Source organism: Mustela erminea, chromosome 8, assembly GCF_009829155.1.
Source record: "Mustela erminea isolate mMusErm1 chromosome 8, mMusErm1.Pri, whole genome shotgun sequence".
Lineage (NCBI taxonomy): Eukaryota > Metazoa > Chordata > Mammalia > Carnivora > Mustelidae > Mustela > Mustela erminea.
This window is the reverse complement of record NC_045621.1, coordinates 101,248,455-101,264,964: the sequence shown is the minus strand read 5'-3', so window position 1 is coordinate 101,264,964 and position 16,510 is coordinate 101,248,455. Positions and strand designations below refer to the sequence as shown.

At 50.3% G+C, this 16,510-nt stretch overlaps 1 protein-coding gene across 2 annotated transcripts; it reads right to left on the bottom strand.

Annotated features, from left to right (window-relative positions):
• Window positions 1–1,095: 1,095 nt before the first annotated feature.
• LOC116596750 (5-hydroxytryptamine receptor 5B) lies at window positions 1,096–14,245 on the bottom strand. Of its 2 annotated transcripts, XM_032353843.1 has the most exons (3): window positions 13,299–14,245; window positions 12,714–12,912; window positions 1,892–2,178 (listed from the first exon to the last, which is right to left on the bottom strand). In XM_032353843.1, exons 1-3 carry the CDS (start codon window positions 14,076–14,078, stop codon window positions 1,919–1,921), a joined length of 1,239 nt encoding a protein of 412 aa, XP_032209734.1. In that variant the 5' UTR covers window positions 14,079–14,245; the 3' UTR covers window positions 1,892–1,918. The 2 variants fall into 2 exon arrangements, with proteins under 2 accessions (XP_032209735.1, XP_032209734.1); XM_032353844.1 differs by lacking the exon at window positions 12,714–12,912 and having other exon boundaries at window positions 1,096–2,178.
• Window positions 14,246–16,510: the final 2,265 nt, after the last annotated feature.

Genomic DNA, 16,510 nt, shown 5'->3' with positions numbered 1-16,510 from the left:
AAACTGGCTAGAAACCTTAGACACAGATCAATAGGATGCCAGTTCCTACACAGATTCCAAAGTTAGGCTAGAAATATGGTTTATTCTTCCTAATCAAGGGAAAAATGGAAACATAATAAATTAAAAGTCCTCATTATCACACGAAAACATGCTTCACAAAGAGTGGAACAGATGACTTTACATTTTTATGTGAAATGCATTGACATGTTTCATATTACTTTTTTGTGAAGTATCTTCCAATGAAAGAATAAAATTCCAAAATATGACTCCAAGAAGGCTGGCGTAGAGACCACTATTGTGGTGTCCCAACTACTGGCCACAGAGGAATGGTTAGACCAGGTGCTCTCCCCCGACTGCCTTCAATTCCCTCCCCTCTACAGGGCTGACACGGAGCAAAGTCAGGACTGTGGATGGTTTGAGGTTGTACGGGTCCTCAATGGCAAAAACACAAAGTTCGGTAAACAGAGGTGGTTTCTAACTCGTTCAGTGACAAAATCTGATCTGACTCCACGCTAGCTAGCTATTCTTGGTCTTTTCTCACAGTGTAAATATTCATTTATTTTACTGCACCTGTTGAGTAGAGACTGCTGGCCCAACCCAGATGGGGGTGTTGCCTAATTTATTCAATATACACCAGATTGCCTTTCTAACACTTAAAAACACTCCTAAGTTCCAAAGCCCATCTGGTCCCAAAGATTTTGGAGAAAGGCACTGTGGATAAACCCCAAATTATAGATCCTCTATGGTATAAGCTTAAAGAATGTCTATGTACCTCAAACATCCAGTGAGCTGATGGGGGAGTGAACTATTTGTGTACATTGAAAAACCGAATCAGTAAGCAATCAGCCCTTCTCCAAAATCACAGGGACTGTGACCAGCATGACTCAGTCCAGGTATCCCCTCTCATCCAGGCCCTGGGACCCCTAAATGCCTGGGCCACATTTGGTATTTTCGGGAAGGCCAAGATTCACTACGGCAGTCATAGACAGCAGTCATCCCTGTTTCAATGGCATATGTGAGTGTGTGTGTGTGTGTGTGTGTGTGTGTGATCGATCATACATATGAATGATTTTGAGCCTAGAAATCAATGCTTCAAAAGTATTTTTATTACACATACAAGTCCATATGGTGGAGTGCTGGGAACATTTCTCATAGGGGCTCTCCCTTGTTGGGAAGCAGAGAAAGGACCGCACCGGGGTCCTCAACACTGGCCGGCTGCACAGTAGAATCCCCTAGGGAGCTTTAAAACACACTCCTGCCTGGGTCTCACCACCCCCGCCCCTTCGGGAAGGCCAATTTAATTGGTCTAAAGACAATCTAAGCATCCAGCACTGTCTCTCACTGACGAAAAAAGAGCTCAATGATATAAATGATCAGACTTCTCTGAAAGCCTGATTCAGTAGATAGGGGTTGCACTAGACACTTTTTAGTGGGCCCTAAAGCGGGCCACTGGGGCTCGGTGCAGACGGATCCGCTCGGAGAAATAGGGTATTAAAGGAAAGGCAAGTCAGCTTCGACTCTTTTGTCCATTCCAACCAGTTAGCAGTAACTGGAGCGCTGTCTGCAAAGGATCCCAAGGCAGACGTCCTGCTCCTTGGAGAAACGTGCCACGATCGATTAGCTACGTCTGCCACACACCCCGGAAGAGGACCCACAGGCACGCTTGCCGCACATGCGCAGTCTTTCCAGAGAGCCGTGGGCATCGCTTCTCCTACCGTCCGGCCCGTGGTACGGCTCACGTCTTCACTACTCCGCTGTGGGGCAAGGCTCCCAGATGCCTGGAGCAGGCAGAGATACCAGTTCCCTGCGCACAGCCCCACCTATGTGTCTTCCCGAGCCCTGGGTTTATCTCTGCTTGCTGAAGAGGCTCTTGAAGGCGTTGTTGTAGTTCTTGTTAAACGCTGTGTAAATCAGGGGGTTAAAGAAAGAATTGGAGTAGCCCAGCCACAAGAAGATGCTTTTCCAGATGGGGGGCAGGCTGCAGGCACAGAGGGGGCTGATGAGCTCCGCCAGGAAGAAGGGGATCCAGCACAGTACAAACACGCCGATGAGAATGCCCACCATCACGGCGGCCCGCTTCTCCTTCTGCTCGCGCCACGAGTCCCCGCTCATCTGAAAGGCCACCGCCGGGCGCCGCGCCGTGAACACCATCTCCGCCTCGTGAGGGGCCTCCTTCACCTTGGAACAAAGGAAACGTGCGGTTAACACACGAAACCTGACGCTGGATGTTAAAGCGGCACGGGGCTGCTCCCGCGTGGCCAACACCTCTCCGGCAGCCTCGTTCAAGATGGGCTTACACCGTAATCCAAACAAAATGTTGTGAAAATGTTCCTGAAACTGTAGGTTAAAATAAGCCCCGAAGGCGGCAGCGGGTGGGGTAGGGTGGGGTGGAGGGAGGGGTAGGCCGGGAGGAAGGCCTGGGTGGCTCAGTCAGTTGAGCATCTGCCTTCAGCTCAGGTCATGATCTCAATGTCCTAGGATCGAGTCCCACATCGGGCTCCCTGCTCCAAGGAGAGCCTGCTTCTCCCTCTCCCTTTCCCTCTGCCTGCCACTCTGCCTACTTGTGCTCTCTATCTCTCTGTCAAATAAATAAATAAAATCTTAATTTTAAAAAAAAAAAAAAAAAGCCCTGAAGGTTCTTCCTGGAGTGAGAGTGGTGGTGCCCACGTTGTTGGATAATAAGATACAAAAAGGGAGAGAGGCAGGTAAGAGCAGGAGCCTCAGTGTCAGACTCTGGCTGGAGTTCCAGCCCCAGTGTCCAAACCTGCTACTCCATCTGTGAAATTGGGTGACAAAGTCCTCTCCCCCCATCGTAAGGCCACCATGGAGGTGAACTGGGAATGTGCTGGATGCCCAGAGCAACCCCTGGCACATGCCCCCATTGGATACTCATGGAGTGGGCTGAGGGCTGGGACTAGGACCCCAAAGAGAACAGATCCCAGCCCAGCCATGAACTTCAAAGCTGGAGAGGCAGCCTATAAACATCAATACTGCAAGAAATTATACAACGATGTGGTAAATGAATTCCGTTTAGATTCTGCAGTCCATACTGCCTAGCTCTAAAACAACAGCTGAAATGCCTTTGCGGTAATAACTCCCATTGAAGGAGCCTGCGGCACACGGTCCACCCTGTCACCCCCATCCTTTGGTCCACTCCTGTTCACCTCTCGGGTCCACCAGCCCTCTCAGAGTGGCATCTCTGATGCTATGAACTCAAACACATCTCCCAGTTTGGTACTCCTCTCTCCTCTTCTGTAGAGATCTGTGCAATTCTGGCTATTACACCTGTTCCCCAACCCTGGGCCAAGCTGAAACAGGGCTGGGACTGTGTCTTCCTTGTACATGCACCTGCCCAGCAGCAGCATCTGGTGCCTGGCCTGAACTCAGGAAACAGTTGCTGAATGAGCCAGAGATCATGACAACACAACAGTCTGCACCTGCGTTTCCCTCCTCCCCGGGTGCTGCCAGCCGTGGCCACAGATGCTGGTGGCGCAGGGGGCCAAGAGGCTCCCAGACTCGCATGCACAGAACTGGGAGCAGCTGGCAGGACAGCCCCACGACCGTGGAGAGCCACACGCGACCGCAGCACACACACCTGCATCTCTCACTGGGTCAGGACGGCCAAAACCAAAAGGCGGAGGAGGCCCCAGGTGTCCTGACCTCAGCACCACCTTCGAATTCAGTGTCTTCCGCTTCTCCCCCTACAGCCTCCAGCTCCTCCAGCTGGAAAGTCACTACATCAGCCTAAAAACAGATCACAGTCATGTGGACAAAGTAGAGTTCTCTCCTTTGCCAGCACAACACCTGGTCTCCTCCTGCCTGCCCCTTGGAAGTCAACAATGACAAGGCAAGGGAAGCCAGCAAGGGAACAGACAGCATTTACCTCTCCCCACGCTGCACCCCCACAGAGGCCAGCCAGAGCCCCTCTGATGGGCCCTTCCAAGGTTTGCTGGATCCCCATGGGCAGATGTGAGACCCACGTCCTCATCCCCCTTATGAAGAGACTGTGCTGACCTAGTCCCTCATAGTGGACCATCCTCAAGTCATCAAACAAGTCTCAGCCACAAAAAGGTGCCATCCTGAAACCAGCTCATGAATACTGAGCCATGTCATGGGGAGGGAGCAACGTTATCAGCGCAGGAACGGAAGTGGAAGGTGCCCTCCCTAAGGGCTCAGAAATGGGCACTTTTCCAGCAAACCTGGCTTCCCAGGCACTTGAGTCCCTTCCCAGGGTAAGGAAATTCCAAATCCTTATTATGCTATTGAGGCAAAGAAATGGAGTGACTTCAGTTCCAAAGGGCTCCTGAGAGAAGAGGAAACAGAAAAGGCAAGTTCACTGAATAAGTCGTTTTAAAGGACCTGGCCTCCAGCACTGCGACGTTAGCAGAACCCAGCTCTGCTCCTCCACGGCATCTGTTTGCTAGAAGCCGTTTTCCTAACCTCTCCCCCTGAGCCTGCTATACCCCATGCAGAGGGAGATGCTGGAAGAGTGTGCAATCTTTCTAGAAACGGCTTCGAAGAGACTGAGTCAACCTGGGATGACAATTCCAGCTTGCAAGGAGACTGACTAGCTTGACTTTTGTCATCTGACATGTGATATCCAATAGAAAGCCAAAAGAGGCTAAAAACAGCCCAGAGAAGTTATCATAAAACAGACACTATGCTAAAGGTTTGGTAGGGATGACTTGAATTCATTCTTACATCCAACTTTTGAGGTATTATTATCTCCATTTTAGAGTTGAGAAAACACTCTGGGTAGCTAAATACCTTGTCCAAGATCACCCAGTTGCCAATGGTAAGAGCTGGAAGTCAAATGGGAGTATTTTGAGCTGGAGACCACACTCTCAAACCCTACCTGTTCTGCACCTTTAGTAAAGGTGATTGATCTGGATGGGTTCCAAAAGAATATATCTTTTTATTTTCTTTTTTTTTTAAGATTGTATTTCTTTATTGAGAGACAGAGAGCACGAGTGGGATGAGGGGCTGAAGGAGAAGCAGACTCCCCACTGAGCAGGGAGTCCAGTGTGGGGCTCAATCCCAAGACCCCAAGATCATGACCTGAGCTGAAGGCAGATGCTTAACCCACTGAGCCACCCAGATGCCACAATAGAATCTACTTTAAGAATATATATGCTTGGGGTGCCTGGGTGGCTTGGTGGGTTGGGCCTCTGCCTTCAGCTCAGGTCATGATCTCGGGGTCCTGGGGTCGAGCCCTGCATTGGGCTTTCTGCTCAGTGGGGAGCCTGCTTCCCCCTCTCTCTCTGCCTGCCTCTCTACCTACTTGTGATCTCTCTCTGTCAAATAAATAAATAAAATCTTCTAAAAAAAAAAAAAAGAATATATATGCTTGAAAGAAGATATCCAGATGGCCAACAGACACATGAAAAAGTGCTCAACATCGCTCGACATCAGGGACATACAAATCAAAACCACAGTGAGATATCACCTCACACCAGTCAGGACAGCTAATATTAACAAGTCACGATAGATGCTGGCAAGGATGTGGAGAAAGGGGAATCCTCCTACACTGTTGGTGGGAATGCAAACTGGTGCAGCCACTCTGGAAAACAGCATGGACAGTGGGTTAAGCCACTGCCTTCGGCTCAGGTCATGATCTCAGGGTCCTGGGATCGAGTCCCGCATCGGGCTCTCTGCTCAACAGGGAGCCTGCTTCCTCCTCTCTCTCTCTCTGCCTGCCTCTCTGCCTACTTGTGATCTCTCTCTGTCAAATAAATAAATAAAATCTTTTTTTAAAAAAAGAAAAAGAGCATGGAGTTTCCTCAAAAAGCTGAAAATAGAGCTATCCTACGACCCAGCAATCACACTACTGAGTATTTACCTTAAAGGTACAAATTTAGGGATGCGAAGGGGCAAGTGCACCCCAATGTTTATAGCAGCAATGTCCACAATAGCCAAACTATGGAAAGAATCTAGATGTCCATCAACCGATGAATGGATCAAGAAGATGTGGTATATATCTACAATGGAATACTATGCAGCCATCAAAAGAAATGAAATCTTGCCATTTGCAATGATATAGATGGAAATAGAGGGTATTATGCTGAGTGAAATAAGTCAATCAGAGAAAGACAATTACCATATGATCTCTCTGATATGAGGAATTTGAGAGGCAGGATGGGGGCGCTGAGGGGTACGGAAGGGAAAAATGAAATAAGATGAGATTGGGAGGGAGACAAACCATAAGAAACTCTTAATCTCACAAAACAAGCTGAGGGTTGCTGATGGGTGGAGGGGGAGGGACAGTGTTATGGACATTGGGGAGGGTATATGCTGTGGTGAGTGCTGTGAAATGTGTTATGCCTGATGATTCACACACCTGTATCTCTGGGGCAAATAGTACATTATATGTTAATAAAAATAATTTTAAAAAAGAATATATATGCTTGAGATTTCTTCAGTGTGGACATGTATGGCTTCCTGGTGATTTCTAGGGTCTCTGGCCATCAGCTCTGGGGCCATCCCGGAACTTCTCCATCTCTCCTTGTTGGTCTTCTCTCCCCTCACCTCTTCACCCCGACCTCCCTCTGCACGTCCATCTAAACATAAAGCCTGACCATTCAGGCTTTAAAGGGCCTCTGACCTCCAGTTAGAAACCTCCCTTAACCTGCAGGGAAGAGTACGGGCTATTGAAGGCACACAACCAGGAGGACCCTGGCCCTTTTGGGTCCTGCTATAAAAGGAAAAGGGCTCTGAATACACAGAAGTTTGGAGACACCAAATGCCATGGCCAAGGCCACACAACAGGGAAAAAGCAGAATGAAGGTGCCTGCCTGCTCTGTCTGGTTCTGGAGCTGTATGGCCTCTCTCTGCCAATACTGAGATGGGGACCTCAAAAATGAGTGTACCTTTACATTTCATAGAATCTGAGGCTTTTTCATATGAAATTAATTAAGGACCAAATCTGCCAGACACTATATGCTTACACACTTACTAACCACCTACTGTGTGTATGGGGACTCTGTAGTAGAATTTCCCATCAAGTCCCAGTTTGAAATATTCTGTTCCACTATTCCCACCAGGACTCTGAAGCCAGGGAAAAGATTCCAAATTGTTCAGAATGCTGTGTCACCACCAACAGGCCAGGACGACAGGGACGATGAGTGTCCTGTCCCCTGAAGAGTCCCTAGCACCTATTATCACATATGGTATACAGTAAAATCAGTAAAAATCTATGGAATTAGGAGATATTTGGGAGAGATGATTCTTTTGCAGGTCTCTTGCATTTGTGCACATTTTGCTAGCAAAGACCCAGGGTTAGACTGGCTTATTGAGGATGTTTGTAAAGCAAACAACCGTGGAAGACAGAGATAGTGTCTCCCCGTGGAAAAGCAGACAGTTTGGCTTGTGGCCCTGTATAAAAGATTCAGGTTTCCAGAGAACAGAAGGCAGGTTTACTTATGGTCTGACACTGGGCAATATAGATTTGAGATCTCTCCTCTAGGAGTTTCTCTGCCATGATTTTGGACCTCAGTGTTCTAGTGAGAAGCTCAACCTTCTCCAAGAACTACGCAGATTTGAGAAGTAGATCACTGCAAGGTCACTGGTGAAGACACACGGTTCCCATGCCATACTTGCCTACCCCCCCACCTGTCTCCTCTCCCCCTCCACTCTTCCCCAACAATCCAATCGGAGAGAAAAGAGAAATGGAAGTAGAAGTAAAGAGACAGAATGAATATAATGATGTAAGGGGAACAGCAAGAGAGAAGTTTATAGAGACTAGAAGGCCAGAAGCATTTCTGAAGGTGTAGAGGAAACACTCCTCGACACATCCAAGTACTTCTGGAAACTTGCAGGCTCTTAGGGGCCAATCTTAAAAGAATCAAACCATAAACCAGATTTTTTTATTACCACTGATACAATTTGATTCATAAAATGTACTTTCCTAAAGTTAAAATAAGCTTGCAGTCTGGCATGAGAAAGTGTTTGAGCCCACAGTTCTTTTAATAGATGAAATCAGAACGAGGGTGGTGATTTTCCACCACTCTTCCCGTACCCAAGCTCTGACAAGCCTAGTCTTCGGGGTGGTCCAAATGACAACTAAACGTTGGACCAGTGACAAAAACATATGGGTTCTGTACAGATTTCAGGTCACTCAAGGCTTATGTGCTATATGCTTACAACACAAAAAGTTATTTATGCTAATACACAGAGTTAGCTTAGCTAGGCAAGTATTTATAATGCAACATTATCTAACACTCAGATCCAAGTTGTCACAAACCCTACAGTTCAGGATTACACATCTATTTTGTCCTTTACTGTGTGCAAAGTGCTTTCCCATTATACTGTTGAGTCTCTCAGGACCATTCGTTGTATTCTGGACCAACTTCTAGCAGAGCAACTATAAGACTTTATTAAATTTTTAATTCTATAGTTGTGGTCTACTAAAATTAATCCCTGGAGAACGGAGACCCTGCTCACTCATTCTTTGAAACTTCAGAGGCTGCTACAGCCTGTCTGATCTGCAGGTCAGTAACAGTCAATCAAGTAATTCTGAGCACCATTTGTGTGTCTTATGGCAGTGGCTTTAAAATCTGTCCACAAGTTCACTGATACTTTTCCAAAGGTGGAGCCTAATTCCCCTTCCCTTGGGTGTGGGCTGCAGTTGGCGACTCACTTCTAGTGAATAGACTATAGGGAAAGAGATCTCATGTAACTTCTGAGACCAGTTTGTAAAAGGCATTTGCAGTTCCCTCCTTGCTGTGCTCTCCAGGAAGAAGGGAAGTCAGCCGCCATGTTGTGACAACACCCAAGCAGCCCTGGGGAGGCCTCCTGCTAACAGCCATGTGGGTCAGCCATCTTGGAAGCAGTCTCCAGCTCCAGTGAAGCCTTCAAATGACCGCCGCCCCACCCGACATTTTGGCTACAACTGCATGAGACCTGGGGCCCAGAAGGGCAAAGCCATTCCCATGTCTGACCCACCGGAAACTGTGGGTTAATACGTGTTTGTTGTTTTACACCACTAAGCTTTGGGCTAGTTTGTTGCATATGCGAGAAGTAACTCCCCTATGTAGGATGGTGAATAATAGTAGTAATAAGAATAAAATCATAATTCATTATTTATAACTTACAAGAGGAATTGTAAAGAGTAATAATGAAGATGCTGCAGCAGCTTGCATTCATGGTTTGCTATTTTCGACACCCCCTATACACCATTAACTCATTTACTCATCACAAGAATATTTTAAGCAGGTGGCCATACTTCCATTTTACCTACAAGGAAATGCAGGCTTAAATTAAGTCTCTTGGCTACAGTGCTAATAAGTGGCACAAAAAGAATTGATATCCAGGTCTCCTTGCTTCCAAATCCCCTGCTCCTAACCACTAGGCACACTTTCTCCCACCACATGTTTACTGAGTGAGCGAGCGAGTGAGTGAAGGGTGTCGACATTATCACATTCATGAGCCCCAGGTGTCTCTGCCTCTGTGGGCCCCTGCCTCCATTAAAAAATACTAAAAATTATATTTTATGTCCATATTATTATGAAGACTACTATAACCGAGGCTGGCTACATTATTATATATTCATTGCTCTTACATTCATTCTTCCCCTAATTTTAAAAGAAATTAAAATCAAACCATTTCCATGGGCCCCTAAAAGTACTGTGGCTACTGTGCCTAATGAATAATTAGGCCCTGCTCATGAACACGGGCATGGCAATCAAACAATTGGAAAAAAAAAAAAGTTTTGAGGTCCCATTTTAAAAGCCAAAGACATAATCTCCATTGATTTTGCTTTTTTCTTCTTCTCAATAGTAGAGGGCACAGGCCAGTGGAAAATAATCATGACCCGTGGGGGTCGTTTGGTAGGGTTGGGGGGGGGCCCAAACACACTTTATATGTGGTGCTCATTCTAGAAAGCTGAAGGAAAGGAGGGCAGGGTGGGTATGAACCTTGCCTCCTGAGTGCCTCCGTGCTCAGCTGTGGTCAGCTCTCCTGGGAGCATAGTTTTGAGCCCCTGCTCCCATGATGCCCCACCTTGACTGGGATATGGCTGCCTCCTTCCTGTGGGCGATGGAACAGTGCTCAGCAGTTAAGTCCCTGGAGGCAGACAGCACGGAGGATTGACAAAGTTAAGAACAGTGACCTCAGCTTCTCCACTCAATAACTCTGTGGTCATAGCTGAACTGACTTTGCAGTAACTTAGTTTCATCAACTACAAGATGAGGGCTGGTGGTAAAGACAGCATTCACCAAATTATCCACACGCTTCCCTGGATGTCTGGGGCTGGCCAAGGCTGAGGACAGAACTGACACGTGTCCACTTCAGGGGAAGGCAGCTAGAAGCTGCTATATTTCCATCCATCCCTTCCCCTCATGCAGCAACCTGGAAGCCAGTCATTCCAGACCACAGAGCGAGATAATGGCAAGGGGTCCTGATCTATGAGTTGCTGCCAGGCGGAGAGCTCTGTGGGAGGGGACCCATCTTGAACCCTTGAGAGTGAGATAAGCTGTCCATTTGGGGGTTACGTGTGGCTGAACAGGTCTTAGCTTATCCGGACTGATCGAGATGATAAGGCCAGCCCAGCTGGGTCCTGGAGATGAGATGAGAGGTTGGAGGCAGAGCGTCCAACACAGTGTCTGGATGACAGGACTCACTTAGTAAACGTTGGAAAGTTCTACTTTCCAAAACTGCATTTTGCCCCCAGAGAATTAAATCACTGCCCAGGAACTGGGGCTCATCCCTTTCTGATCGTATCTCAGTGTTGGGACCTGGCCACAGAATGGCAAAAACAATGAAGGGCGCACACAGCCCTATTACCAGAGCCTTCAGACTCCATAAGTGCTTCTGTCCCCCCACAGAAAGCAGTACAGACACATTGCAGTACCTAAATTCAACTCATTTTCCTTAGAGTGTGGGAAATGGCAGCGGGGAGAGGAGAAGGTAGAGAGGTAGTATTACAGGTATATTATTGTAAGTTTCCAGTCAGGAGTCTTGTGTCCTGAAGCCTGTAGATGCCGACTGAGCAGCATCCCCAGGTATCTGAGTGAGGGCTGCCCAAAGCCTAAGGAAGCAGGATGCTCTCTGATATCATCCCATCTTCAATCTCAGCATCACGTGACTCGAGAGTCCCAGCCATAGCTTAGATGGATACTGTGTTTTAGAGAAGAGAACTTGCAGTCTAAAGCAGGGGAAGGGCTTGCCCTGGGTCCCACTGCCAGCAAATGGAAAATCACAGCACTGGCCCTGCCTCCCAGAGCTCTTTCTCTCCACCCATGGCTACCCCAGACTGGCCAGGTTCTTGTTAACTCTCTTCGTGGTATCTATCACTTGCCTGAATGGGGGCTTTCAAAAATGAATGCCAAACTCAGGCTTGGCAAGCCTTTCTGGCAACCATTCCACCATGATTTCTCTAGGTGCACATTGGATTGATGCAGCTATTCAAAGTCAGCCTACCTCTGCAATCAGACAGAAAAGCTATAATCATCCCAGGCATTTCCAAGGGACCTTTCAAAGAACATCATTAATTCTGAATAAAGCTCTCCCCTACCAACACTTTCCAATTATAGCCTTGACATTCCTATTTTATGCTACAAAATCCCTCTGCCATTTAATGAAGAGGAAAAAGCCTGCTTTTTAAAACACATATGTTTGAGTAGCCTACGTATCTGAGTTAACTTTCCAAAATTAAAACAAAACTAACAACAGAAAACTTACTGTCCCTTACCCCCGGGCCCCTCCCACCAGCAGTCCTTCCTTGAGCCATGCACAGTGGTCTCCCCCTCCTCCTTCTTTTTCATGCTTTCGCTTCCCTTCTCGAAGTTTCAGTTATCTGTCATCAACCAAGGTCCGGAAGTAGACGATTCTCCTGATTCCTCCAGGTCAGTGGTAGCCTAACATGACATCACAATGTCTACGTCATCACCCCGCTTCATCTCATCACGTGGGCATTTTATCATCTCACAGCATCACCAGAGGAAAGGTGAGTACAGTAAAATATTTTGAGAGAGATCACAAAGTTTTTATTATAGTATATTATTATAATTGTATTTTTATTATTAGGAATGTTGTTAACCTCTGTGTCTAATTTATAAATTAAACTCTTAAGTAAGTATGTATAGGGAAAAAAAATAGTATCTATGATTCAGCGCGCTCTGCGGTTTTAGGCATCTCCTGGGGGTCTTGGAAGGTATGCCTGTGGACAAAGGACAACTACTCTACTGTATTTGGGAAGGGACAAAAAAAAAAAAATCCTCTTATTATTCTCCAGGACTCAGAGCCTGACCACCACCCCCCCACCCACCCGAAAAGGGAAAGTTTGGGTCTTCTAGGGTGAGGAGGGAGCTGGCATTTATTAGGGTCTGGCCAAAAGGCAGAAAGTTCCAGTTCTAAAGGCAATCAGAGAAGGTTCTGCCAAATGCGTGTTCCTCTGTCTCATTCATTTCCAGGATTATGATCTGGACCAGTGCAGACCTGATGCCTACTCCAGCCAGCTCTGCCCCTTCACCCGCGCCCCGGGGTGCCAGGCAGTGTGCTGATTCCTCCCACACTCCGTCTCTGAAGAACCCTCTGAAGCAGGAATGAACTTGTTTAAAGATGTGGAGAAGAGGCCCGCAGAGATGAAGCAACTAGACCCCATGTCCCAGGCTGGGATCTGAATCGAAGGTTCTCTCTCCTTCCAAAGTCGCTAGAGGAAAGCACTGAGGTTGGGGTAGCAAGAGGAAAGTGATACTTGGGCTAGATTTTACACTCACTTGCTCTCTCTGGCAGGGAGCTGGCCGACAGAGTTCGAGATCCGTTTCTAGCTTGCAGAGGGTGGACCAGGGCACAGAGGAGAAGGAAACCCCAGAAATGTGGAACTCTGCAGGACACACTCCCAGCGCGCCGCAGTCCCGCTCTCTCTTCGGGACCAGGAAGTGGCCGGCTGCAGGAGTCATAGGGACACTGCCAGCCCTGGGGAAAGCACCAACGGCGCGGCTCATGAGTCGTGCCCTCAACACTACCGGGAACGCTGCCCCTGCAAGCCCCCTTGGGCCTCGTGCACCCGCGGCCCCCGCGGCCCCCGCCAGGCCCCGTGCGCGCTTGGTGAAACCCCTTCCCCGGCGCGCCAGGTCCGCAACCCCCGCCCCCCGCCGCGTGCGCGCCCCTCCGTGGGAGCTCCGGGAGAGCGCAGGTGCGCAGGTGAGGCGCCCCTCAGTGCGCGCTCCCGGAGAGCCGATGACAAACTCCCCGTGCGCTCCCGGTGCGCGCCCCGAGGGTGCCAGCTTCCGCCGCCAGTTCTCGCGGGGGCCAAGCCCTGACCTCCCCCTCGACCCCCTGTTCGGCAGCGGGCTCCTCACCTGCACGGGGGCGGGCAGCGGCAGCACTGCCCGGCGGCGGCGGCCGAAACGAAACTTGGCCGCCTTGTAGATCTTCCAGTAGACGAACAGCACCACGCCGAGCGGCAGGTAGAAGGCGCCGCAGGTGGAGAAGACGGCGTAGGAGGGCTCCTGGCTCACCTGGCAGCGCTGGCGCCGCGCATCGTACGCCTCACCCCAGCCGAAGAGCAGCGGCGCTAGGGCGATGAGCGCCGAGAGCGCCCAGGTGAGCGCGATCATGAGCGCCGAGGCGCGGCGGCGGGTGCGCAGCGTGTACTGCAGGTGGCGCGTGATGGTCCAGTAGCGGTCCAGGGCGATGGCCGCCACGTTCCAGATGCTGGCGGTGCAACACAGCACGTCGAAGGAGATCCACACGTGGCACAGGCTCCGGCCCAACCGCCAGCGTCGCCCGGCCGACAGCTCGCTCACCAGGCTCAGGGGCATCACCAGCGCCGCCACGAGTACGTCTGACACGGCCGTCGAGGCCACCAAATTGTGCGGCACACGATGGAAGGCGCGGACACGCAGAATGGTGACCAGAACCAGTAGGTTCCACAGGAAAGTGGCCGCGATCAGCAGCACCAGCAGCGTCACCACCAGCACCGTGAAGACGGAGAAAGGCGGCTCGCGGCCCGGCAGGGCGGAATCGCCCGCGGTCGTCGACCCAACGACCCCGCTGGGGCTCGGGCCCATGCTGCAGGCTTCGGAGCCCTGGGGAAGGGCGACGCCGGTGGCGACCACCGAGAGGTTAGCGGCTTCCATGGCGCGCGGCGGGGGATCCCGGCTTCCCGACAGGGACACAAGCGCTCCTCCAGGGGCTCGCGTGGACCCGGCAGGTGCGGGCGTGGAAGGGGTCGCTACGTGCCCCGGGAGGACGGGGGGCAGGTGTCCAAGTCGCCCTACCTTGTCCCTCCTTGGTTCACAGCCCCCTTTTGGCTCGGAGCCCTAGTGGACTTCCTTTCCAGTAGAGGGAAAAAAGAGAGTGGGACCCCCTCGGGAGTCCAGCTGGGCTCGGTGCGCCGGGCCCTCCCACCTCTCCGCGCCGTCCCCGGGGCAACCGGCTGTCACAGGGTTGGGAATCTGGGAGCGCCGCCGAGTGTCCGCGCGCAGGGGCGGGCTTGGAGAGGTGCTCCCACCCACAGCGGGCGGCCGCAGGGGCCGGGCTGCACCGGGGAGGGCGGGTGCTGAACACCAGGCAGGCCATCATGCCGCCGCCGCCGCCGCGCGGGGCTCCCCACCTCCGCCCTGCGGAGAGAACCCTAACTGTGGCTGTCTCCGGAGAAGGTTCAGGATCTCTCAGCCTTTTGGTAGCCGCCACCTTCGCTGACCCTTGGGATCCGCCTGGTGGCACGGTTGAACATCGAGAAACAGAGGCGCCCCCCAACCCCTCTCCCAGACGGAGGAGTTCTGGTCTCATGGAATCAAGATCCCACGCATACCTGGAAGAGGAGGTTCGGGTAGTGAGGTACACAAAGGGAGAGACCCTAAGGCCGCCTCCGTCCTGCCGCTTCACCCGCGCACTTCTAGCTGGCAGGGGCTTCACGGTGCCTTGAGAAGTTCTCTCTGGCTCTGGGCAGGAAGAGCGCTGCCTCTAGGCAGTGTGGCAGAGGTCCCTGAGAGGTAGCCTTTAGGACCCATCCCCGCCATCCCTAACCCTGCCCCACCACATCCCCATCTGTCCTTCCCACCCCGCCCCCTTGTATTTGGGAACATCTCTGACTATGTTACATATCTTCCAGGTCTTCAGATCAAGGTTAAGGCTGGGAATTATTTTTTGTTGACCCTCAGGCAAAGGCAGAAACAGATTGGAAGAGACAAAATCCCCCTAACCTTCTACTGCTCTCCCCCACTTTCAGCCTCAGACTTTTTTTTTTTTTTAAGATTTTATTTAAGATTTTTAAGATTTTATTAAGGGAAGAGAGACAGTGAGAAAGGAGACAGAACACAAGCAGGGGGAGTGCCAGAGGGAAAAGGAGGCTTCCTGCTGGGCAGGTAGCCCAATGCAGGGCCAGAGTCCCAGGACCCAAGGGGAAGGCAGACACCTAATGACTGAGTCACCCAGGCACTCCTCAGTCTCACACTTTTAAAAAATAGTTCAGTCAAAATGAATTCAACCCGAGGCTGCATTACTTCTGTTCCTGGGCATAGGTTAGAAACACCAACACAGAGCCCAAAGTGTCCCTTTTATTTTCACTGCAACAGACCAGAAGTCCTCCACTGGCTTCTTACCACAGCCCAGGAACAGCCAGAGAGGGGGCACTGTACCCTGAGAGTCCGCTCCCAGAGAGACGCATTCTAGAAAGGCCCCTGAGGCTGTAGCAGATGGAAGGGTTTCCTTCCCTGGAGCAGTCCCATACCTGGCCCCTGGGGCAGTGTTTGGGGATCTGGACCCAGCAGGAAGGAGACCCCACGAATGTCCTTCTCCTTTGCTCTCCCTTCTTTATCCGCTTGCTAAATAGGTACTTTCTGCTTTCTGCATACTCTGTGCGCTGGTCCTTGCGTACACACGCGCACTTGATAGCAGACTCGTGCGGTAGAGGAAGCAACCTGCAAGGAAGTAAAAACACTTAACAGGCCTAAGTGTCCACCCCAGAAATGGGCTGTTCAGGGATCACAAAGATGGGATGTTGTGGTCGAAGAACGCTTCCTGTTTCCTGAAATGCAGGGAGGAAGTGGGCCAGATGGAGGGTTGCACTTGGTAGGAGCATGAAAGGCTGGGGTCAAGGAGACAGACATGCCGGTGTAAAGGCCAAGGAGCAGGGTTTTGCATTTGGTCTTGGAAAAAGTGGGATGTTGGATGGTTTTTCAGAAAACTCACATGATGAGGGGCGCCTGGGTGGCTCGGTGGGTTAAGCCGCTGCCTTCGGCTCAGGTCATGATCTCAGGGTCCTGGGATCGAGTCCCGCATCGGGCTCTCTGCTCAGCAGGGAGCCTGCTTCCCTCTCTCTCTCTCTCTCTGCCTGCCTCTCCATCTACTTGTGATTTCTCTCTGCCAAATAAATAAATAAAATCTTTAAAAAAAAAAAAGAAAAGAAAAAAAAAAGAAAACTCACATGATGAGAACAGTCCTTGAACAGAAAATGGGGACCAGCCTTTGAAATAGTTTCACAATAATGTTCTCCCCATTTTATTGGGCAACATTGTAACAAGAACGAAGAACATAAAAAATGTGACAGAACTCCTGTTGCCCCAGT